Source organism: Oncorhynchus nerka, linkage group LG25 (assembly GCF_034236695.1).
Source record: "Oncorhynchus nerka isolate Pitt River linkage group LG25, Oner_Uvic_2.0, whole genome shotgun sequence".
NCBI lineage: Eukaryota > Metazoa > Chordata > Actinopteri > Salmoniformes > Salmonidae > Oncorhynchus > Oncorhynchus nerka.
In genome coordinates this window covers 54,830,984-54,856,632 of record NC_088420.1, presented here as the reverse complement: position 1 = coordinate 54,856,632, position 25,649 = coordinate 54,830,984, and the positions used below count along the sequence as shown (strand labels likewise).

Here is a 25,649-nt window from a genome sequence, read left to right as displayed (position 1 = left end):
CACCATAAGAGTGATTATTGTTCCAGAGGAGGGACTGATGTATATTGACTAATTGACTTGAGAATGTTGTAGTATGTTTAGAACTGAAGAAGTGCATTAGGAGTAGTGACTAGTGTGTTATGGGTTTGATGGACTGAAATATGTGCAAATGTATCTGTAGCAGGAGGTGTTTGAGACAGAATGTTTACACAAGGCTGTTAAGTGGGATTGAACGTGACTGCAGTAAAGATCTGTGGGGGCTCATAAATTAAGGTTGTGGTGATATAGAAGTGTCATTCCCAGAGACTGTATATCGTTACAGGAGATAGCTCATAGGAGAGGGAGGACAGCCAACTGTGCACAATATAGGGAGTTAATGAAGTTAAATTGAAAATTACACATACCCAGAGCATGGTGAGAGTAAAAGAGATAGTGGTGGCATTTCAGACACTATGGTAAACTTTCAAGAAACCTGTGGCTCAGACTTTTGTTAAATTGGATATTCTTGACACACTTGACAGATTACATGCAGGAATTATTCTTACGGCAGCTGCGTTAGGGGCCGTAATTGAGGCATAGGCATGGGCCATGTTAGTAGTAGCAGGGGTTATTTTAGTAGCATTGTTGGGATATCAGTTTATGAAGACCTCTGCCACATCGCTTGGAAACTGGGACACCGATGGGAGTACAGGGGGGGCTGTTATTTAAATATCACAAATTAGTGATCTTGCCATTGGAGGAGAGTCTATGTTGTCAGGAAATGACCCATGTGTTGCAGTGTGTATGTCCTCAGGTGAAAGCAGCACATAAGGAGCCAGAGATAACCAAGGGCATGGGCTGAATTCTGGAGATTGAGTGTACATCAAGATACACCAGGCATCGTTGTTCTGGTCCACACACAGTACTCCTTACAGCACCTGCAGCGGTGAAGATAGTCATGTCTCTCCTCGGTGGGTGCATTAGTTCTCACGAGAAGAAAGGTCCAGCTGCATAATGGGTGAGCTTGAAGACATGACAGAGGAAGCGGAGCCAAAGAGAGAGACTAGATTCCACTGTAGACATGCAGATGGTTTGGGTCTGGGAGCTACTTTAACATCATAGTTGGGTTAGCTGCTTTATTGGTTAATGCATCATATGAACGAGGATAGATGTAGAGGTAATTGCATTCTAAATAATATTTTGAAGGCATTTATGTGAAAGCATATGCAGTGCTGAGTTACCTCAAAAGAATGTAGCGTTGATTAGGGATACACACTTTCCTATCAGGTGACGTGCCTATCAAGTGGCAATGAAGGAGATGGGGAACAAAGTGAAATGACATAGCTTGGGTACACCTCTCGGAACCTTTTTAGGGCCTTCATTTTTGTGGTGTCCAGCAGAAAAGTATCCTGGCGGTATAGAGTCCGGTGAAGAGAGAGTGGGAATTGTCATGGTCTCAGTCTTTGGTCTTCATGCATATATAATTATGCATAACTTACATTGCTAAAACTGTTATGTTTTGTGTTTTTCGTTGCTTTCCAATACTTATTATTATGCTACCAATCTCTTAGGAACCAGAAGGAGAAAGTGGAGAGACTAAAAGCAGCCCAGCTGAAGTGAAGGAATCCACCAGCTTCAACTGGAATGTCATTTTGTTGTGTGATGAGAGATGGAAATAAGATTATGTATGGTGTCACCATAGAACAGAGGCCATAAGTCTCTGAGTTTGAAAACCTCACGGAAAAAAGGTGAAAATCTGAATCAGGACCAGAGGCTCCCTGTCCGGTGATCCCAGGGGACCAGGTCTACATCAGAGTGTTTCGGAGGAAGTGGAACGAGCCAAGGTGAGAGGGTCCCTACGAAGTGGTCCTAGCAACACCAACAGCCGTCCAGGTGACAGGAAGCACTACATGGTACCATTTAAACCACTGTACCAGAGTTCCGGAGGGGATCGGCGAGCCACCATCGAGCCATGAGGAAGAAGAGGATGCTGATACACCAGGCAGGAGCCTGGAGGAAACAGAAGGAGAAGAGGACCAAGGTGCATCTCCCAATAGCCAACAGACCCTCTCTCCTGAATATCCAGAGTCCAGGGATAAAGAGGAGTGACATGCCTGTTACTCCTGATGACATACCTACATTGCAGATATCCCTGACGGAGGCACTGTCCAAGGGGACGGAGAAATAACGTCAGGAGAATGGGAAGGAGACTCCCTACCATCGACTTCTCTGCCCTCACATGGTCCTCCTAACAGACAGTGGAAACCAGGACAGATGATGAAACCACAAGAAAGTGGGTTGCTACAGAAAATCTGGACATCTGTTACAAACTGGGGTAGCCACAATGAAGAAACCACCCCAGAATCAAACATTGACCCAAAATTGAGAAAAGCAACAAAAAATGGCTGGTATAAGTGGGCCAGCCCAAACACATAGAATGGACAATTGTATACTGTGTAGCAAATCCCCCGTGACAGGAATATTAACAGTACCTGAACCTGCAATGTTTGAGGTTTGTGAAAATGGTGCAAACTAGATGATGTGAAACTTGGACATTTTCATCATGCTGACCCAATTTTCTGTGTCATGTGCCAAAAGGGGGACTGCCCCTTATGTTGGGATGTGGAATGTGTTTAAAGTGTGCACATAGTACAACAGAATATAACCATGTACTCAATGTAACAGTTGCTGAATGATAAATGATGTTAGACCTTCTGAATATCTGTTCGCCTAGACATGTATGTGACATAGGGTTTTCCAGTTACAAGAGTCCATGGACCGTGCCCTTAATCCTCTAACAGGTTTTTTCACTTATGACCAAATAGTTGTTAGAGAGGTGTCTGTGAGGGAGGGCCATATGTTGTGTCATATTGAGAACATCATTATAAAGGTTTATGAGGTTTAGTTTATTATTTTTTTATGTTTTTGTTATTCTTATATTTTACATAACCGAGAACCTCGGGCAGTGCTAAAAACACGCATACACTGTATGTTAAAGAACACTTGGCTTGAGGAGGGATCTTTTACTTCCTTCTAGCTATATGTGAAAGGAGATGTTTGGTCCCGACTCCCCAGTATGAATGAGAAAGTGAAGCAAAGGTTGATAAGGTGAAAGGGAGGCAGATTGTCTCCTTAGCAACATAGAAGGTGCTTTCCTTCTCACTTGTACTGGAACAAACTTTAAGGTTTGGGACTTAGTACGCCCCAGAGGAGGAATATATTGGGAATTTTCCAGTACATGCTTGGACATTATACAGCTTAGACATGCACACAATAAGTGCACTCTCTGTGTGTGTCTAGGTCATTAGGCACCATTAGAAAGGCACCTGTCTTAGGAGTGGCCATGTCTGTTTATTTTTTTACCATTGCTATGGCCTAATGTTGACTGTTGCTATGGTTACACCACCAATATCATTTATGCCCTAATGTGAAACCAAGGTAAAATTAGTGCAAGGCAAAAAGATAATGGTGGCTAAATGCCAGAGGGGATTAATCATTAACATAAAGAGGAGGTACTGTGTGTGTGACTTAAGGATGAAACCTGTATAAAAAGTGTGTGCCAAGACTGGAAAGTCAGTTGCTTCATGAACCAGTTTAGCTTATATTACTTTGTAATAAAGTCGATTTGAACTCACCGGCTCCAGTATTTGAGCAATATTATTGACTGAACATTTCCATGACAGTAGTGTAGTAACTGACATGTAAACGTTAGCTAATGTTTCATCCCCTCTCAACTGAAGTTCTGTCTGAAGTGAATGAACTAGCTAAAGTAGCTAGCTAGTAGCTACCACAGCCAGTTTAGCTCTAGGCTCTAACTATCTCAGTGTCTGTCAGGTAGCAGTATCTAATAGCTGTTGTGTGTATGGAAAGGTTTTGTAGTCTTTGTTTTGTCCCGTTTTAAAAGAAGTATATTAACTTGGCTAGTCTTCGCCAGTTGATGTACCTAGTTAGCTCAAACTTCAGCTGTTATTTTTGCATCAATCACACTAGACCTGAATCAAACAATGAAACTAGCAGCCAAACAATTGAAGACCGATATTATGAAGTTTTCCGACAGCACAATGTGAGTTTTTTTTATCAGAGGCAGTATGTAACATTATTGAGCTGTCAGTTTCCCTAGCCAATTCCCTATGTTTCACACTGACACGGCATAAACAGCTCTACAAGCTTCACTGTCATGGTGCACAGTCAGTACACACTACACAATACTATGCTCATCATGTCTTAGTAGGATCAGATGGTGACAGGTGTCCCTGCAGGGTCAGACAGCCAGGGAAAACCAGTCTACGGAGGTCAGGTGAATTTTATATATTATACCAACCAGTGAATGATAAAAGTTCCATTTTGAGTTGATGGGTAGGCCTACATGACATTAGTTTAAAGCTACTGTCTGGGATCTGGGAATAAATGGTAATTTCAATTAATGAGCCATTGACTTCATTTACCGGAAAATATAATGAATGTAATTCTTTGTCATGCATCATCTTAGCAGGATCAGATGGTGACAGGGGTCTCAGCAGGGTCAGGCAATCAGGGAAGACCAGTCTGTGGTGGCGCTAAGATGAACTTTTGCAGATGCAACACCTTATTCTCTCTGTGCAGCAAACACTGGATAAGCCAGAAGCTCTACAGATTTGAAATATTTTAAGGGAGTCTGACAAACTTCTAAAAGTTGATTTCCAAACTGTATCAGGGGTTGGAGTCTTTTCCCGATGACACAAAACATGTAAAAAAAAATGTGATGAAGACCAGGGAGACACTATTAATGATGATTAATAGATAAAGAAATGTTTGAATGCCCAGTCATGTTCATATAATCTCAGAAATACATATTTGCCTTCGGAAAGTATTCAGATCCATTAACATTTTGTTACGTTACAGCCTCATTCTAAAACGGATTAAATAAAACAAGATCCTCATCAATCTACACAAAATTCCCCATAATTACAAAGTGAAAACAGGTTTTAAGAAATACCTTATTTAAGATTTCAGAACCTTTGCTATGAGACTCGAAATTGAGCTCAGGTGTATTCTGTTTCCATTGATCATCCTTGAAATGTTTCTGCAACTTGATTAGAGTCCACATGTGGTAAATTCAATTGATTGGACATGATTTGGAAAGGTACACGCCTGTCTATATAAGGTCCCACAGCTGACAGTGCATGTCAGAGTAAAAACCAAGCCAGTAGAGCTCCAAGACAGGATGGTGTCAAGGTAAAGATCTGGGAAAGGGTACCGAAAAATGTCCTAAAAACAGTGGCCTCCATCATTCTTAAATGAAATAAGTTTGGAACGACCAATACTTTTCCTAAAGCTGGCCGCCTGGCCAAACTGAGCAATCAGGTCAGAAGTGCCTTGGTCAGGGAGGTGACCAAGAACCCAATGGTCACCCTGACAGAGCTCTAGAGTTCCTTTGTGGAGATGAGGGAACATTCCAGAAGGACATCCATCTCTGCAGCACTCTACCAATCAGACCTAAATGGTAGACTGACCAGACGGAAGCCACTCCTCTGTAAAAGGCACATGACAGTCTGCTTGAGTTTGCCAAAAGGCACCTAAAGACTTTCAGAACATGAGAAACAAGATTCTCCGGTCTGATGAAACGAAGATTGAACACTTTGGCCTGAATGCCAAACGACACAACTGTAGGAAACCTAGCACTATCCCTACAATGAAGCATTGTGGTGGTAGCATCATGCTGTGGGGATGTTTTTCAGAGGCAGGGACTGGGGTACTAGTCAGGATCAAGGGAAAGATGAATGGAGCAAAGTACAGATTCTTGAAAACCTGCGCCAGAGAGCTCAGGACCTCGGAATGGGGCGAAGGTTCACCTTCCAACAGGACAATGACCCTAAGCACACAGCCAAACCAACGCAGTGGCTTCAGGACAAGTCTCTGAATGTCCTTGAGTGACCCAGCCAGAACCCGGACATGAACGCTACCGAACATCAATGGAGAGACCTGAAAATAGCTGTGCAGCGATGCTCCCCATCCAACCTGACAGAGCTTGAGAGGATCTGCAGAGAAGAATATCCGATGCACTTGCTAATAAACTCGCTCACTGAGTCAGCGTATACGTCAATGTTATTGTCTGAGGCTATCCGGAACATATCCCAGTCAACATGATCGAAGCAATCTTGGAGCGTGGAATCCGATTGGTCAGACCAGCGTTGTATTGACCTGAACGCAGGCGTTTCCCATTTTAGATTATGTCTATAGGCTGGGAACAACAAAATGGAGTCATGGTCAGATTTTCCGAAGGCAGGGCGGGGGAGGGCTTTGTGTGCGTCGCAGAAGTTAGAGTAGCAATGATCCAGAAAGCTACCAGCCCCTGTCACGCATTTGATATAATGATAGAATTTAAGAAGTATCATTCTTAGGTTAGCTTTGTTAAAATCCCCAGCTACAATAAATGCAGCCTCAGCATTTATGGTTTCCAGTTTACATAGAGTCCAGTGAAGTTCTTTCAGGGCCGACAAGGGATCTGCTTGGGGGATTATACACGGCTGTGACTATAATCAAAGAGAATTCTCTTGGAATATAATGCGGTTGGCATTTGATTGTAAGGAATTCTAGGTCGGGTGAACAAAAGGACTTGAGTTCCTGTATGTTGTTGTGATTATATCATGAGTCGTTTATCATAAGGCATACACGCCCACCCTTCTTCTTACCAGAGAGATGTTTGTTTCTGTCGGTGTGATGCGTGAAGAAACCGGGTGGCTGTACCGACTCTGATAACGTATCCCGAGTGAGCCATGTTTCCATGAAACAGAGAACGTTACAATCTCTTATGTCCCTCTGGAAGGCAACTCGTGCCCTAATTTCGTCCACCTTGTTATCTAGAGATTGGACATTGGCGAGTAAAATGCTCGGAAGTGGTGGATGGTGTGCTCGCCTTCTGAGTCTGACCAGTCGGCCGCTCTGTCTGCCTCTCCTGTGGTGACTGCGCTGTTTTGGGAAGGCCTCTGGGATAAGATCGCATGTCCAGGGTGGAGGTCTGCTTCGGGAAAGACGTATTGTATTCCTGGTCGTAAGTTGACATCGCTTTTATTACATACAGCTGGGAAGAACTAACACTTGAGATTTTCTGGGCTAACAATGTAAGAAATAATGTAAACAAGATGCTGCGTTAGTATTTTTGGGACGGTGAATGATCCATGGACACTCAATGTAAGGTTGGCTTGGTCAAACCAATATGTTCCCCTGGCTTAGATTTTTTACCATTGAGAGTTTGTGGAAGCTCACCATTGGGCAATTCTGCCCTACCAAGCATAAAGGCAGTAACTGCTCATAGCGTGGAACTGATAAATATGGCTTTTATTTACCTTGGTTTCACAGTAACTTTATGCAGTTACTGCTAACATGACCCCCATTTTCTCCAAAATACAATACAATAGAGGCATGATACTTGTCCACACGATTAAGCATGTATTTAATGTAGCAGAAAATGACATTAACTCATTTTTGACCAAATGAGCAGTTACTGCGTTTTTGCTTGGTAGGGCAGAATACTGATCAGTAACCTAGGACACTCTTCTTCCACAAGCAGCCTCAGTGTTCATTGGCCAACCAGGTTATACTATGGACATTTAAGTTATTTTAAGGACAACGGTGAACATGCATCCTTGTGGTCTTGAACCACTCAGATTCATTCAAAGTTGGTTCTGTTGCTACTGCTTGTAGCTCGCTAGCTCCTGGACTACCTTGTTAGGGAATGGTCATCAACTAATAGACCAACTAATAGCTGATCCAACCTTCATGTAGAGACCATTAGGGAGTTCATGGCACATTTCTTGTTCTCTGTTGTGTCCCCCCCCACACATCCATCCAGTCCTTGTTATGGGTTTGATTCAATGCTGTCTAAATATATGTCACTTTGTCATTTGTTACACTGTCCATATGTTGTTTAACTCTAGAACCTCTCATAGCTACCGTTTTGGGCATCGTGACCATAGAAATATAATTACTAATGTCCATTCTATTATTCTATTTCTATGTTAATGACCTATAGTCTTGTCAGTGAATGTTCAGGACTGTGTATGCAGGCCTATTCTATATTCATTCACTGGAGAGTCTGTCTTTCCTAACTCTTGTGTTATTTTAATTCCTTGTTATCAAATGTCCTGAGTGCGTTGATCCAGCTTGTCATATTTCATATGTCTGGTGTTTTTTTTTAAAGAAGGGGTCATCATAAGCAGCAGATGAAGCAGGATGGTTGACCTCTCAACATTGACCTTCTCTGACAACATGTTTGTGAATGAATACTTCCTCTATAATATCATACCATGTTGTGTTTATTCACCTCTGGCATCTTCAGTGAAGATGACCATTTCTGATCCAAAAGGACACCTACAGCCTAGGCACTCCTGAGAGCATTAGATAAATATAACCAGTATGGTAATAGCTATTGCTTCCACCTGTCTGTGTTCAGATCTACAGGCATGGCTAGGCAGTAGGTTTGGAATTCAGTATATCTCTACTCCATGGGGTACTTTTCATTCAAATTTTTATTGGAGTGTCTCAAGCTCCCTTATGGTAGCCTGGTCCCAGATCAGTTTGTACTGGTTTGCCAACTCCTAAGTAGACTTGCACAAGCGTTGACTTCTACAAGCTGGAACAGCTCATAGGTGCATCTGGGTACATTACTCATCTGTAGCGTGAGGCAGCTTGATATACAAGTACTCCTCCTGGACAGCACGCTAGTCTATCGCAGGCCCTTACCCCTAATCTATCTCCTTGATGCTGAGTGAGGTGAAAGCACCAATTTGTAAGTCGCTCTGGATAAAAGCGTCTGCTAAATGACTTAAATGTAAATGTAAATTTACAGTAGTGATGGACAGCTGGTGGGTTTTTAAAAACAGGTTTTCAAACACTTGTAGCCCGATTAGCAGGACAATAGACTCTTTATGGCTACTGTAGGTGTGAACATCCCCCTACCGGCAATGTATTCGATGCTTAAGTACTCTGAAGTGTTACATTTCTAACTCAAAACAGCAGTACAGTATTTCTTCATCAACATCTTTATGGTTTTGTTAATAAAATAATGATAAAAATACTCTTTCAAAATGCTGATGTTTATTTAGCCACGGATTCATAATGAATTACTATGAGAATAAATATCACTGAATTACAGAAATATTGGAGTTTTTTTCCTTTTTTTTCTTAGGGGTGGATCAGCTTCAAATTGCGGAAAGAATGCTGCTTCCATCAATGTAATTGTCTGCATATAATATTGGAACAAAGTTGTCTAATGAAGATAGAATATTTTCCAGTAAGCAACAATTAGTTTTTCAAACACGTTGTATAGCGCCATTATAGCTATTAGCAGGGCTATATTTTGGCCTTTATGGGCGGCGCACAATTGGACCAGCGTTTCTCTCCCTCTAAAAACAGAAATAAATGTTTTGGCCTCAACAAATTTTATTTGGGCCTTTATTCAGATTACAATCGCTCTCTATTGTTTTTTTGAAAGCAAAATAACCTCCAAAATATTGTTATATATTATCAGGTTGATGACACAAAGCTAAGTGACTCACTCATTCATGGCTTTGATCAAAATAAATAAGTACCAACAATCTTTCTGATAGTTTTAATGAAGAAATGTTTTGTTTACCCTGACCTGGACACCATGAACATTATTATAATAGCCATTTGAAGAATCCAAGATGGCGTAGCAGTCAGACGTCTTTGTCCTGTTGTGTCCCTTGTATATATCGTTTTACATCTTTTTTTTTTTGCTAAACCTCAACATCTAAATACTCCCCTGCAACCCGCCTCACCCAATGTAGCGTGGATCTTCTTTTTTTTCTAAAGTATTTATATTTACTTCGGATCTGGAATCCCTCAACTGAAGCTAGCCAGCTAACTACCAGCTATCAGTCAGCAAACCATTGCCAGCGGTCATCAGCTAACCTTCAGCTCGGAAAGCTCTCGCCAGTTCGAACAACATGACTCTAACCAGAGCATAACGGACCTATTATTTTTATCCCCGGATTCCTACCGCAAACTGAACATTTTCATCTGGATCTTCACAACTAACTAACGGCAATCCCAGATGACTACTCCTGGCTAGCGTTTCCATCCCAGAGCAAGCACCAATTAGCTTGAAGCTAGCCCAGCCAGGGCTCCTGTGCTACCACCGAAGCATACTCTTGGGCTACAATATCCGGACCCCTTCTACAGCCGGTACGGGGCATGGAACCCCGCAGATCCCCTACGACTGGAATAGCGACAATCTGCCCAAGGACTCCAACAGGCCCCCCAGGCGCGACGCCCGCTGAAGGCCCATTATGCTAGGCCTGCTAGCTACCTAGAGCTATTTGGTCACGACTGGTCTATCTGCTTGCTTGCTAACCCGGTCTGCTAACTGCTAGCTCGCCGGGCCTGGTCTGCCAACTGCTAGCCCCTGCTAACTGCTTGCTTGCTAACCCGGCCTGCTAACTGCTAGCTCACCCCGGTCTACTAACTGCTAGCTTGCCGGCCCCGGCCTGCTAACTGCTAGCTTGCCTGCCCGGTCTGTAACTGCTAGCCCCTGCTAACTGCTTGCTTGCTAACCCGGCTTGCTAACTGCTAGCTTGTTTAGCCCCGGCCTACTAACAGTTAGCTTGTTAGCATCGGCCTGCTAACAGTCTGAATCGCCGTGTCCCCAGCCAGCCCAACCACTCATATGTTCACTTGTTTACGCATGCCTCTCTCTAATATCAATATGCCTCGTTCATTACTGTCCAGGTTAGTGATTACTGTCTTATTTCACTGTAGAACCTCTAGCCCTGCTCAATATGCCTTAACTAACCATGTTGTTCCACCTCCAACATGTGCGATGACATCACCTGGTTTAAACTTCTCTAGAGACTATATCTCTCTCATCATTACTCAATGCCTAGGTTTACCTCCAATGTACTCACATCCTACTTTACCTTTGTCTGTACACTATGCCTTGAATCTATGCTATCGTGCCCAGAAACCTGCTCCTTTTACTCTCTGTTCCAAACGTGCTAGACGGCCAGTTTGTGTAGCCTTTAGCCGTACCCTTATTCTACTTCTCCTCTGTTCCTCTGGTGATGTGGAGGTTAATCCAGGTCCTGCAGTGCCTAGCTCCACTTCCACCCCCCAAGTGCTCTCATTTGTTGACTTCTGTAAATGTAAAAGCCTTGGTTTTATGCATGTTAACATTAGAAGCCTACTCCCTAATTTTGTTTTACTCACTGCTTTAGCACACTCTGCCAACCCAGATGTTTTAGCCGTGTCTGAATCCTGGCTTAGGAAAACCACCAAAAACCCTGAAATCTCCATCGCTAACTATAACTTTTTCCGCAAAGATAGAACTGTCAAAGGGGGCGGTGTTGCAATCTACTGCAAAGATAGATAGTAATACAGAACTCTGCAGGCTAAGTCTGTACCCCAAAAATTTGAGCTTCTACTTCTAAAAATTCACCTTTCCAGAAACAAGTCTCTCACTGTTGCCGCTTGCTATAGACCACCCTCTGCCCCCAGCTGTGCCCTCGATACCATATGTGAATTGATTGCCCCCCATCTATCTTCTGAGTTCGTGCTACTAGGTGACCTAAACTGGGACATGCTTAACACCCCGGCCATCCTACAATCTAAGCTTGATGCCCTCAATCTCACACAAATTATCAATGAACCTACCAGGTACAACCCCAAATCAGTAAACACGGGCACCCTCATAGATGTGATCCTAACTAACTCGCCCTCCAAATACACCTCTGCTGTTTTCAATCAAGATCTCAGCGATCACTGCCTCATTGCCTGCGACCAAAGGACCACCCCTCATCACTGTCAAACACTCCCTGGGAGCAGGCCTTTCTAAATCGACCTGGCCGGGGTATCCTGGAATGACATTGACCTCATCCCGTCAGTAGATGATGCCTGTCTATTCTTTAAAAGTGCCTTCCTCAACATCTTAAATAAGCATGCACCTCTCAAAAAAATGTAGAACTAGGAATAGATATAGTCCTTGGTTCACTCCAGACCTGTCTGCCCTTGACCAGCACAAAAACATCCTGTGGCATTCTGCATTAGCATCGAATAGCCCCTGTGATATGCAACTTTTCAGGGAAGTTAGGAAAAAATATACACAGGCAGTTAGAAAAGCTAAGGCAAGCTTTTTCAAACAGAAATTTGCATCCTGTAGTACTAACTCAAAAAAGTTATGGGACACTAAAGTCCATGGAGAATAAGAGCACCTCCTCCCAGCTGCCCACTGCTCTGAGGCTAGGAACCACTGTCACCACCGATAAATCCACTATAATTGAGAATTTCAATAAGCATTTCTCTACGGCTGGCCATGCTTTCCACATGGCTACGGCTACCCCTACCCCGGTCAACTGCCCGGCACCCTCCACAGCATCACGCCAAAAGCCCCCACCATTTCTCCTTTACCCAAATCCAGATAGCTGATGTTCTGAAAGAGCTGCAAAATCTGGACCCCTACAAATCAGCCGGGCTAGACAATCTGGACCCCCTCTTTCTAAAATTATCTGCCGAAATTGTTGCAACCCCTATTACTAGCCTGTTCAAACTCTCTTTCGTATAGTCTGAGATTCCCAAAGATTGGAAAGCTGCTGCGGTCATCCCCCTCTTCAAAGGGGGTGACACTCTAGACCCAAACTGCTACAGACCTATATCTATCCTACCCTGCCTTTCTAAGGTCTTCGAAAGCCAAGTTAACAAACAGATTACCGACCATTTCGTATCCCACCGTACCTTCTCCGCTATGCAATCTGGTTTCAGAACTGGTCATGGGTGCACCTCAGCCACGCTCAAGGTTCTAAACATCATAACCGCCATCAATAAGAGACATTACTGTGTAGCCGTATTCATCGACCTGGCCAAGGCTTTCGACTCTGTCAATCACAACATTCTTATTGGCAGACTCGACAGCCTTGGTTTATCAAACAATTGCCTCGCCTGGTTTACCAACTACTTCTCTGATAGAGTTCAGTGTGTCAAATCGGAGGGCCTGTTGTCCGGACCTCTGACAGTCTCTATGGGTGTGCCACAGGGTTCAATTCTCGGGCTGACTCTCTTTTCAGTATACATCAATGATGTTGCTCTTGCTGCCGGTGATTCTCTGATCCACCTCTACGCAGACGACACCATTCAGTATACTTCTGGCCCCTCCTTGGACACTGTGTTAACTAACCTCCAGACGAGCTTCAATGCCATACAACTCTTTTTCCGTGGCCTTCAACTGCTCTTAAAAGGCAAGTAAAACTAAATGCATGCTATTCAATCGATCACTGCCCACACCTGCTCGCCCGTCCAGCATCACTACTCTGGACGGCTCTGAATACGTGGACAAATCAAATCAAATCTACAAATACCTGGGTGTCTGGTTAGACTGTAAATTCTCCTTCCAGACTCACATTAAGCATCTCCAGTCCAAAATTAAATCTAGAATTGGCTTCCTATATCGCAACAAAGCATCCTTCACTCATGCTGCCAAACATACCCTTGTAAAACTGACCATCCTACCGATCCTCGACTTCGGTGATGTCATCTATAAATTAGCCTCCAACACTCTACTCAACAAACTGGATGCAGTCTATCACAGTACCATCTGTTTTGTCACCAAAGCCCCATACACTACCCACCATTGTGACCTGTACGCTCTCGTTGTTTGGTCCTCGCTTCATACTTGTCGCCAAACCCACTGGCTACAGGTTATCTACAAGTCTCTGCTAGGTAAAAGCCCCGCCTTATCTCAGCTCATGGTCACCATAGCAGCACCCACTCATAGCTAGCGCTTCAGCAGGTATAGCTCACTGGTCACCCCCAAAGCCAATTCTTCCTTTAGTCGTCTTTCCTTCCAGTTCTCTGCTGCCCATGACTGGAACGAATTGCAGCAATCTCTGAAGCTGGAGACTCACATCTCCCTCAGTAGCTTTAAGCACCAGCTGTCAGAGCAGCTTACAGATCACTGCACCTGTACATAGCCCACCTGTAAACAGCCCATCTATCTACCTACCTCATCCCCATACTGGTATTTATTTATTGATTTTGCTCCTTTGCACCCCAGTATCTCTACCTGCACATTCATCTTCTGCCGATCTACCATTCCGGTGTTTAATTGCTATATTGTAATTACTTCGCCACCATAGCCTATTTATTTCCTTAACTTACCTCATTTGCACTCACTGTATATAGACTTTTTCTTTTCTTTTCTTCTACTCTATTATTGACTGTATGTTCTGTTTATTTTTCCTGTGTAACTCTGTGTTGTTGTATGTGTCGAATTGCTACGCTTTATCTTGGCCAGTTGCAAATGAGAACTTGTTCTCAACTAGCCTACCTGGTTAAATAAAGGTGAAATATATATATATATATTTTTTGCCTTCACAGAATATACATTAGTGCAACACATTCAGCAGAAAATAGCTTAATTTTCATCAGATGACAACAGAAGTGCTATGATATTTATTTTGAAAATGCAGAATTCTGCGTAAATGTGACCCCTTTCCTATTTCTATTTATAAAATGTCTTACTTTTTTAGTAAGCATTTCACAGTAAAGTCTACACCTGCACATTTGAGTACTGTAATGAGAGCATTACAAGAATTTCGCTACACCCGCAATAACATCTGCTAAACTTGTGTATGTGACAAATACAATTTGATTTGACTTGATTTGAGTGTGAGAGTGTGTGCAGGCAAACTCACTGATGCATGGGTGCCCTGTGATACTGCCCAGTGACAAGTGCCATTCCTCTGCAAACTAGGAATCAGTCAGCTACTGATGAGCGATAAAATAGCACAGTTGATTGTGATTCCCTTTACTTTCCTCTGCTTTTAAGGAAGAGACCAACCAACCTACAACCATTTTAATGAAGGGGACAAACTGCCCCCTGGTGATGCTCTACGATATTACAGACAGTCATTCACAAAACTCAGTCCACCATTCATATGCACACTGACAATCACTATTCAATATGCATCTATTAATACATGGCTGAAAAGTCAACCAATCGCCACACAAGAGGTGAAAGCCTTAGTCAGCAAAACAGAAACAGCCTTATCTGGTAATTTTTTAAAATACGGAAATCAAAGAAGTGCCTAGGTGAGGTCGGTCCACTCCTTAACTGCATCCCAAATGGCACCCTTTCCCTATATAGTACACTATTTTTTTTTTAAACTTAGCCCTATGGGCCCTGGTCAAAAGTAGTGCACTATGTAGGGAATAGGGTGCCATTTGGAATGTAACACCCCCGGAGGCAGTAAAGTGCTAATGCAGTTATAACTCATTCATAATATATTACTTACATCAAGCATCAAATAACAAAACAGACCCATTGTCTATCTGTGTACCCAGCTAGGAATTCAAAAAGTATTGAATCAATCCTAGGGGCATTCACAAGTGCATTGAGAACATCTTCAGTGAGAACAGAGACAATTTTGTAAAATGTTGGTCTCTGACATCCCCTAGGGCTAAAGTGAAAAAGACTGATAAAAACCCCCAGCACAGACAGACTTAAGAACACTTTCAGGATGAGAGAATCTCTACCTCTGAATCCCAAATCAACCATTAAACCCTAACGCCCAGACACTTCTTGCCCTTGATAGTCCAAGTGGAATTGTTGCCATTTTACAGATTCATATCCAATCCTCTCAGATCTACACCAGTGCCTAGGGGGTAAGGACTAGGAGGTTAATTTGGGGTTATGTACCATGCCTTGTGTTCAGGCCTTGTGGTCAGGCCTTGTGCCTTGTGGCCAGGCCTGGTGTAGCAGGATCCCAAGGGTTAATAGACTAAACGTGCTGTTGAAGACCACATTGTGTCCATTGCCGGTGATCTCTGTATGTGTATGTATGTGTGTGTGTGCGTGTGTGTCTGTATGCCCTTTACGGACTAACCGTGCTGTGGAACACCACACTGTGTCCATTGCCTGTGCTCTCCATGTGTGTGGCCAGGTTAAGGCAGATAGCCCGGTGTCTGATGGCGTCCATGGTTTGGGCATCGAAGAAGTCATGGGGCCTCGCTGGTGGGAGAGGAGACACTGGGATGAGAGCAGAGAGAGTCTGGGATGAGAGGTGAGGAGACACCATGTAGACAAGTGAGACAGCAGTGAGACCAGGCCAGCACCAACACTACCGTCTCCTCACGAAGATGATTACTATGAAACAGTGTGAAATAGGACAACTTGCTGAATGGTTCCTTGCTGCTTTTTTACTGTATTACTACTATGAGCTGAACATATTATTCTAGAGAGCAGGGATATCGTTGAGAGAGAATGTGTTGGCTGACTGGCTGAAAATTAATCAAGGGCATTTTCATGTTAAAATATATTTAGGAAAGTGTTGTCTGTCCTACTCTCACATTTCTCTCTCTCCTGACAAAGAGCCAGACACCATCCAAACTTCCTCCCAAGTGCTGTCCCGAGTCAGAAGTAATATTTTGACCCATCTTGACTTTATACGGCCCTTTATCAATCTTTCTTAGAAGTCTAGACGAGCTCAAAAAGCCTGTTTGCCCGAGAATGGCCCATTCAAGCTGAAGGAGGTGCCTGAAGTAACAAACCCTTCCAACCCGTCTGTCAGGAAATCTGTCTGTCAGGAAATCTGTCAGGAAATCTGTCTGTCTGTCTGTCTGTCTGTCTGTCTGTCTGTCTATACAGTGCCTTCAGAAAGTATTCATACCCATGGACTTACTCCACATTTAATTTAGTTGTTTCAGCCTGAATTCAAAATGGATTAAAAACAATGATTTTTATTTTATTTTACCTTTATTTAACCAGGTAGGCTAGTTGAGAACAAGTTCTCATTTGCAACTGCGACCTGGCCAAGATAAAGCATAGCAGTGTGAACAGACAACACAGAGTTACACATGGAGTAAACAATTAACAAGTCAATAACACAGTAGAGAAAAAAAAGGGGGAGTCTATATACATTGTGTGCAAAAGGCATGATACATCTCACCCATCTACATACAATACCCTATAATGACAACATGACAAATAATGTTTTTAGAAAGATTTGCTAATTTATACAGAAATATTTAAATTTACACAAATATTCCCACCCCTGAATCAATATTTTTGTAGAAGCACCATTGGCGGCGATTACAGCTTTGAGTCGTCTTTGGTATGCCTGTATCAGATTTTCTTTCATTTTTTCGTGCAGATTTTTCTCAAACTCTGATAAGTTTGATGGGGAGTGATGGAGAACAGCAATCTTCAAGTATTTCACAGATTCCCAATGGGACTCAAGTCTGGGCCACTCAAGGACTTTCAAAATCTTTTTCTGAAGCCATTCCAGCATTGCTTGGGGTCATTGTCCTGTTGGAATGTAAATCTTAACCCCAGTCTAAGGTTGATTGCACTGTGAAGCAGGTTCCATCCAGGATTTACCTGTATTTGGCTCCATTCATTGTTCCCTCTACCCTTACCAGTCTCCCAGTCCCTGCCACTGAAAAGCATCTCCACAGCATGATGCTGCCACCCCCATGCTTCACGGTAGAGATGGTGTTAAACGGGTGATGAGCTGTGCCTGGTTCTCTCTAGACGTAGCGCATTGCACTCAGGTCAAATACTTACAATTATGCCTCATCAGACCACAGAATATTTTGCCATATGATCAGAGTCTTTCACGTGCCTATTGCAAACATGTATTTTTCTTAGGTGTGGCTTCTCTCTGGCCACACTCCCATAAAGCCCAGATTGGTGAAGTGCTGTCGAGACTGATTTCCTTCTGGCAGGCTCTCCCATCTTAGTCAAGGAACTCTGTAGTTCAGTCAGAGTGGTCATTGGGACATTGGGTTCTTGGTCCTTCTTGTCCGGTAGCTCCGTTCTGTCAGACGGCAACCTCTACACAGAGTCTGGGTAGTTTCATATTTGTTCCATTTCCCAATGATGGAGACCACTGTGCTCTTGGAAACTTTCAACACTCTAGAAATTGTTTTTACACCCTTCCCCAGATACAGTGGGGCAAAAAAGTATTTAGTCAGCCACCAATTGTACAAGTTCTCCAACTTAAAAATATGAGAGATACATTTTCATCATAGGTACACTTCAACTATGACAGACAAAATTAGAAAACAAATCCAGAAAATCACATTGTAGGATTTTTTATGAATTTATTTGCAAATTATGGTGGAAAATAAGTATTTGGCCACCTACAAACAAGCAAGATTTCTGGCTCTCACAGACCTGTAAATTCTTCTTTAAGAGGCTCCTCTGTCCTCCACTCGTTGCCTGTATTAAATGGCACCTGTTTGAACTTGTTATCAATATAAAAGACACCTGTCCACAACCTAAAACAGTCACACTCCAAATTCCACTATGGCCAAGACCAAAGAGCTGTCAAAGGACACCAGAAACAAAATTGTAGACCTGCACCAGGCTGGGAAGACTGAATCTGCAATAGGTAAGCAGCTTGGTTTGAAGAAATCAACTGTGGGAGCAATTATTAGGAAATGGAAGACAATACAAGACCACTGATAATCTCCCTCGATCTGGGGCTCCACGCAAGATCTCACCCCGTGCGGTCAAAATGATCACAAGAACGGTGAGCAAAAATCCCAGAACCACACGGGGGGACCTGCAGAATGACCTGCAGAGAGCTGGGACCAAAGTAACAAAGCCTACCATCACTAACACATTATGCCGCCAGGGACTCAAATCCTGCAGTGCCAGATGTGTCCCCCTGTTTAAGCCAGTACATGTCCAGGCCAGTCTGAAGTTTGCTAGAGAGCATTTGGATGATCCAGAAGAAGATTGGGAGAATGTCATATGGTCAGATGAAACCAAAATATAACTTTTTGGTAAAAACTCAACTCGTCGTGTTTGGAGGACAAAGAATGCTGAGTCGCATCCAAAGAACACCATACCTACTGTACCTAAGCATGGGGGTGGAAACATCATGCTTTGGGGCTGTTTTTCTGCAAAGGGACCAGGACGACTGATCCGTGTAAAGGAAAGAATGAATGGGGCCATGTATCGTGAGATTTTGAGTGAAAACCTCCTTCCATCAGCAAGGGCATTTTAGATAAAACGTGGCTGGGTCTTTCAGCATGACAATGATCCCAAACACACCGCCCGGGCAATGAAGGAGTGGCTTCGTAAGAAGCATTTCAAGGTCCTGGAGTGGCCTAGCCAGTCTCCAGATCTCAACCCCATAGAAAATCTTTGGAGGGAGTTGAAAGTCTGTGTAACCCAGCAACAGCCCCAAAACATCACTGCTCTAGAGGAGATCTGCATGGAGGAATGGGCCAAAATACCAGCAACAGTGTGTGAAGACTTACAGAAAACATTTGACCTTTGTCATTGCCAACAAAGGGTACCGTAATTGCTGGACTATAAGCCGCTACTTTATTCCCACGCTTTGAACCTAGCGGTTTATACAATGACGCGGCTAATTTATGGATTTTTCCCGCTTTCACAAGATTCATGCCGCCAAAAAACTGAGCACCGTCACATAATGTGACGTAAAATCGAGCGCGCTCAAATTTCCCATCATTCTGATTACGGTAGTAATTTTGTCACCCTCATCATGGCAAAGACACGGAGAAATGCATATGATGCAGCTTTCAAGTTGAAGGCGATCGATCTGGCTGTTGGAAAAGGAAAGAGAGCTGCTGCACGGGAGCTTGGCCTTAATGAGTCGATGATAAGACGTTGGAAACAGCAGCGTGAGGAACTGACTCAGTGCAAAAAGACAACAAAGGCTTTCAGAGGGAAGAAAAGCAGATGGCCCAAAGTATTTGCAGCCACTCGACATCAGTGTAAATCGTGCATTTAAGGTGGCGCTCCTTGTTCAGTGGGAGGCTTGGATGACAAGTGGGGAGAAATCCTTCACTTAAACGGGCTGCATGCGAAGAGCAACTTATGGTCAAGTCTGCCAGTGGGTCCTGACAGCGTGGAGCATTGTCAAAAAATCCACTATCATCAACGGGTTTCGAAAGACTGGACTGCTGCGTGTTGAAGGGGCAGCATGAGCTCAGCGGGGTATTTGCCTCCGGATGAAAGTGACGAGAGTGACAATGAAAACGATCCAACATCGGATGAAGCAATTCTGAGGCTATTCATCTCCGACACCGAAGGAGATGACTTCAGTGGTTTCAGTTTACAGGAGGAGGAAGATAGTGACCAAGTTCATTTGTTTCAATGTACCGGTAGGCACCTGCGGCTTATAGACATGTGCGGCGCGGCGTATTTATGTACAAAATACATATTTTTTAATAATTCAGTGGGTGCGGTTTATATTCAGGTGCGCTTAATAGTCCAGCAATTACGGTATATAACAAAGTATTGAGATAAACTTTTGTTATTGACCAAATACTTATTTTCCACCAGAATTTGCAAATAAATTCATTAAATAACCTACAATGTGATTTTCTGGATTTTTTTTTCTCATTTTTTATGTCATAGTTGAAGTGTACCTATGATGAAAATTACAGGCCTCTCATCTTTTTAAGTGGGAGAACTTGCACAATTGGTGGCTGACTAAATACTTTTTTGCCCCACTGTATATGACTCATCACAATTATATCTCAGGTCTAAGAACAGTTCCTTGGACTGTATGGTATAGATCCTGCTCTGACATGTACTGTCAACTGTGGGACTGTCACACCCTGATCTGTTTCACCTTTTTTTTGTGATCGTCTGCACCCCCCTCCAGGTGTAGCCCATCTTCCCCATTATCCCCTGTGTATTTACGCCTGTGTTCTCTATTTGTCTGTTGCTAGTTCGTCTTGTTTGTTCAAATCAACCAGCGTTTTGTGCCTTCCAGTCTCTCTTTTCTCGCCCTCCTGGTTTTGACCCTTGCCTGTCCTGAATCTGAGCCCACCAGCCTGACCACTCTGCCTAACCTTGACCCTGCTTGCTGTCTGGTACTCTTGCCCCACCTCTGGTTTACTTACCACTGCCTGCCTTGACCTGTCAATCGCCTGCCCCTGTTGAAACATGGTTCGACGTGGTCTGCATCTGGGTCTTAACTTCATACCTAATAGGGACCTTATATAGACAGGTGTGTTTCTTTGTAAATCATGTCTAAATAATTAATTGGCCACAGGTGGACTCCAATCAAGTTGGAGTGACATTTCAAGGATGATCAAAGGAAGTTGGATGCACCTTTGCTCAATTTGGAGGGTCGGGGCAAAGGGATGTGAATACACATTTCTGTATTTCGTTTTCAATACATTTGCAAAAAATTCTAAAAACATGTTTTCACTTTGTCATTATGGAGTATTGTGTGTAGATGGGTGAGAAAAACATACATTTCTTTGGCTAACCTGTACCCACACACATTGACTCTGTACCGGTACCCCATGTATATAGCCTCATTACTAACCTGTACCCCCACACATAGACTCGGTACCGGTACTTCTTGTATATAGCCACATTACTAATCTGTACCCCCACACATTGACTCGGTACCGGTACTCCATGTATATAGCCACATTACTAATCTGTACCCCCACACATTGACTCGGTACCGGTACTCCATGTATATAGCCACATTACTAATCTGTACCCCCACACATTGACTCTGTACCGGTACTCCATGTATATAGCCTCATTACTAACCTGTACCCCCACACATTGACTCGGTACCGGTACTCCATGTATATAGCCACATTACTAACCTGTACCCCCACACATTGACTCGGTACCGGTACTCCATGTATATAGCCTCATTACTAACCTGTACCCCCACACATTGACTCGGTACCGGCACTCCATGTATATAGCCTCATTACTAACCTGTACCCCCACACATTGACTCGGTACCGGTACTCCATGTTTATAGCCTCATTACTAACCTGTACCCCCACACATTGACTCGGTACCGGTACTCCATGTATATAGCCTCACTACTAACCTGTACCCCCACACATTGACTCGGTACCGGTACTCCATGTATATAGCCTCGTTATTGTTATTTTATTGTTACTGTTTTCTATCTTTTCTTAAAACTGCATTGTTGGTTAAGGGCATGTCAGTAAACATTTCACAGTAACTCTACACCTGTTGTATTTGGTGCATTTGACAAATAACATTTGATTTGATTTAATCCATTTTGAATTCAGGCTGTAAAAACAACATGTGGAATAAAGTAAGCGGTATGAATGCCTTCTGAAGGCACTTTATGTGTGTATGTGCAGTCCAATTCTAACCTCTCTTCCCAGAGGACTAAAAGCAGGCTAAAACATCTCTTTTAGAGTGACACACACACAGAAACCACTTGCACACACAGCAACTACTCACACACACTAATAAATAAATAAGTCCACTGCTATTCCTTAATAAAGTTTACCATGTATTCTCCTTCAATAAAATAGATCAAATATAAAGTAGGCTATAACTAGTTATAGAAAATGTACATGAAGGCATATTGTAGTAAAACATTTTCCAGAACACAAACACACACTGTAGTGGGTACATACGTAGGGAGCGCCTGCGTTTGTTCATCAGGATTCGTTTCTTTCTCTTATTAAGCCCAGCCTTAGAGGGTGACTCCTCCTTCAGCCTGCCCTGACTGGACAGCTTAGAGGAGCTCTGCTGGCTGAAGTGGGTGGGAACATGGCGCGCTAGCCCCCCCTGGGACGCGAAACTGGCATTGCAGCCCCCGACCACACACTACAGTGGGAGAGAGAGGAAGAGAGAAAGAGAGCGAGAGCAAGGGTCAGTGACAAGCAGGTCACCATCTGGTAACAATGCTACAATTTCTGCAGGGATCGCATGCATATACAAACAAATATATGCACTCACTGTACTCTGGATAAAAGTGTCTGCCTAGTGGAATATATTATTAAATTACCTTGAAGGGTTTGTCTCCGCTGTGTGTCAGCATGTGTCTCTGGAGCCAGCTCTGACTGGTGGAAGGGGTGTTGTACACCTTACAGCCCTTCCACAGACACACAAACACCTGGAGGAAGAGTGTGAGAAAGTGAGAAAGAGAGAGCGAGATGGCATGAGCAAGAGAGTTGAGAGAGAGGAGACAGAGAAGACAGAGATAGAAAAGAGAGAGGGAGAAAGAGTTGGATATGGTGGCGAGATAAAGATCAGACAAGCAAAAACTATTTTAGAAGAAGTCGCTTCTCCAGACAGCCGTTTGCGGGCTAAACACATGGGTCTAAAAGAGGAATACAGAGAGGGAGAGTGATCCCACAGAGACACACAAAGCTTAAATACTTGTAGCCTACAGAACAGCCTGTATTACCCTGGTTCTACCCACCCCTCCTCTTTGTCCATCGACATGCATGCCCCTGATGTGTTCAGCCAGGTCAGGGCTGCAGGTGAAGCAGAGGCCACACTGGTCCCAACAACAGGTATAGCCAACCGCCTGGCCCTTGGTAGTGGAGTGGCACTGGGCGGCACTGCCCTGTCCATTCATCATGGCTGGGGTGGAACGCCCGCTGGATACCGTGCTCTCCATGTCCATTAGGGTACTGCTGACACTGAGAGAGAGCAAGAGAATGAGACAAATAGTGATTGAGAGGTTAAAGAGATGTTACAATTAATCACTGTAGCAAACTGACCAGAGCAAAACAGTCCAGCAGTTCTGGTAGTCTCCATCTCTATATTATCTCTGTCTTTAGACTGTGATCCACTACTAAGAATTAAGAGTGCAAAAGAAGTAGACATCTGTATTCTATACATGACAGTAAAGAACAGGTGTGTAAAGATTGACAGTATGGTGGAGCATTGTTTCTAATGGAACAGATTGTGTGTGTGGGTGTGTACTCAAAGCTGTACATGCACCTGCTGCAGCGGCTGATTTGATACACATGCCATTTCTGGGGGTCTTAGACATGCATTATGGTCAGGGCATAACATGAACACCCGCCACCCACCAAATGCGGCTAAACATAGGTATTGGCTGTTAAGAACGTTTATTTCACAAACTGGTCAATTATTAGGGCTCTACAGTGCGAGCATTACAATCATAAAAATAAAATAGAGTAAAAAGTAAAGTATGAGTTATGATCAAGTATGAGCACATGTGGAATATGTGATTTATAGCAGAAAAATATAAAAGTACTGCATATCTGCTGTTTTGTTTCATACCTGCTAATCACACAAAGAAATATAAATCATGCCTGGCTGGGGAGCAGTGCGCACTGAGTTAAGTGCTGATACTGATAGATACATTTTTAGAGGTGCAATGCACAGGCCTAAAAGTTAGTCTAAATGACTTGAAATTCTTCAAAGTCAGACTTTGTCCTCATGTTTCTTGGTTATTTACAATGTTTTGTACACAAGCTTGGTTGTTTCTCGATGTTAGTTTGAGTCTGATGCTTCAACCGATAACAAATTACAGCTACTACTCGTTAGAGCCAAAATCTCACTACACACACAATAGGACTGCCCCGTAACCACGGTAATCTCCCGCCCTTAAAGGGGAAGCTGAACATTTGTGACTCGTTTCAGGACCCAAGGCATATGTCGCCCGTCACTACTCCACAGGAGAGCCATTTGAACGTAAAAAAAGAAATTGTTGGCAAAAGCGTGTTTTTTAAAACTTTCATGTGCCTTAATAACAAACTTGTATGCTATCTGGAAATACAAATATTTTTATTTATTTTATTTATTATGAGCCTAGTTGGTTTAGCCACAGAAAAAGTTAGCATCCTTCCCGCTAGCCATGATTGGCTGAGAAAACGAGTGGGCTGGACATGCCGAGAGATGGGTTTGGACTGGTCTGCCATGGAGCATGCTTCTGTCTATTTGAACTGATCAGTATGTGTAGGGTAATCTTTTCTATCACGGCATGTTTTGAAAGATATTGTAACGTAGACTCTGGGAGTCGAGAAGCAGGTGCAGGTGGTAAGTTTAATATAACAAAGAACATGGAATGATACAACATAGGAGTAGCATCTTGACATGAAACAGTACTGCCTGGGGAAAGAACCTAAGGGAGTGCCAGATAAAGGGGAGGCAATTAGTAAGGTAATGGAATCCAGGTCGTGCCTCATGATGAAGCGCAGGTGCGCATAATGATTGATGCCAGGTGAGCGTAATGATGGTTTACAGGACAGGTGGTTAGTAAACATGCAACGTCGAACACCGGAGGGGAGGAGCAGGAGTAGATGTGACAGATATCACATAGTAGATCTGCATAAGTGCTGCTCTCCACTTTCTGGAGGACCCCGTTTTGAAATCAGTGGAGTTAGAGTATGATAGCTAAGGAGATGGATTACATCTTCAAACTAAGGGCAACCATGGCATCCGTGACAGAGGTAGAAGCGTCCATCCATGTATACGGGGGTATGATAGTGTAGCTAGCGACATTTTCAGATATTACACATTTATAAGTGTCAGAAAGTTGTTTTCATTTCAAGTTAAAGCAGTTAGCTAGCTAGTTAACGATAGCTGGCTGACTCAATAGTCAACGTTATGTGTATGATCTGTGTAGTAATATTATTTGTATCTCAGAGCCATTTGCTTTGCTAGTTATAGCCTAATGCTAGCTAGCAAACATTGAACCTGGTTGGTTAGCTACCTGCAGATTCATGGTGGGTAATAACGTCATGAATTGTGTTTATGGTTCATTGTTTAGCTAGCTAGCGACATATCTTAACAAAAGACTCCACTATGCAAGTAACTATTTCAATGGCTCAACACCCGTTGAATATGGCCGGTGTCAGTAAACGTTGGGAAAAATGTTACTGTATAAATGTTCAGTAATTAAATTGTTGCCAGCAGCAGAGTTGCAGTTACCAACACTCTGGAT

General features: G+C 43.2%; 1 protein-coding gene across 5 annotated transcripts in view; it reads right to left on the bottom strand.

The window, feature by feature from the left end:
* Positions 1 to 25,649, bottom strand: part of LOC115109746 (zinc finger protein aebp2-like) — a 56,310-nt gene that overhangs the window by 23,304 nt on the left and 7,357 nt on the right. For 2 of the 5 annotated variants that reach the window (XM_065009877.1, XM_029635042.2), the window contains exons 2-5: positions 23,151 to 23,373; positions 22,734 to 22,841; positions 22,360 to 22,552; positions 15,831 to 15,973 (exon numbers count right to left, since the gene is read on the bottom strand). In XM_065009877.1, coding sequence (XP_064865949.1) covers positions 15,831 to 15,973; positions 22,360 to 22,552; positions 22,734 to 22,841; positions 23,151 to 23,373 — 667 coding nt within the window. Of the gene's footprint in view, positions 1 to 15,830; positions 15,974 to 22,359; positions 22,553 to 22,733; positions 22,842 to 23,135; positions 23,374 to 25,649 lie in introns of all 5 variants that reach the window. The other 3 variants (XM_065009878.1, XM_029635044.2, XM_029635041.2) reach the window with 2 other exon arrangements.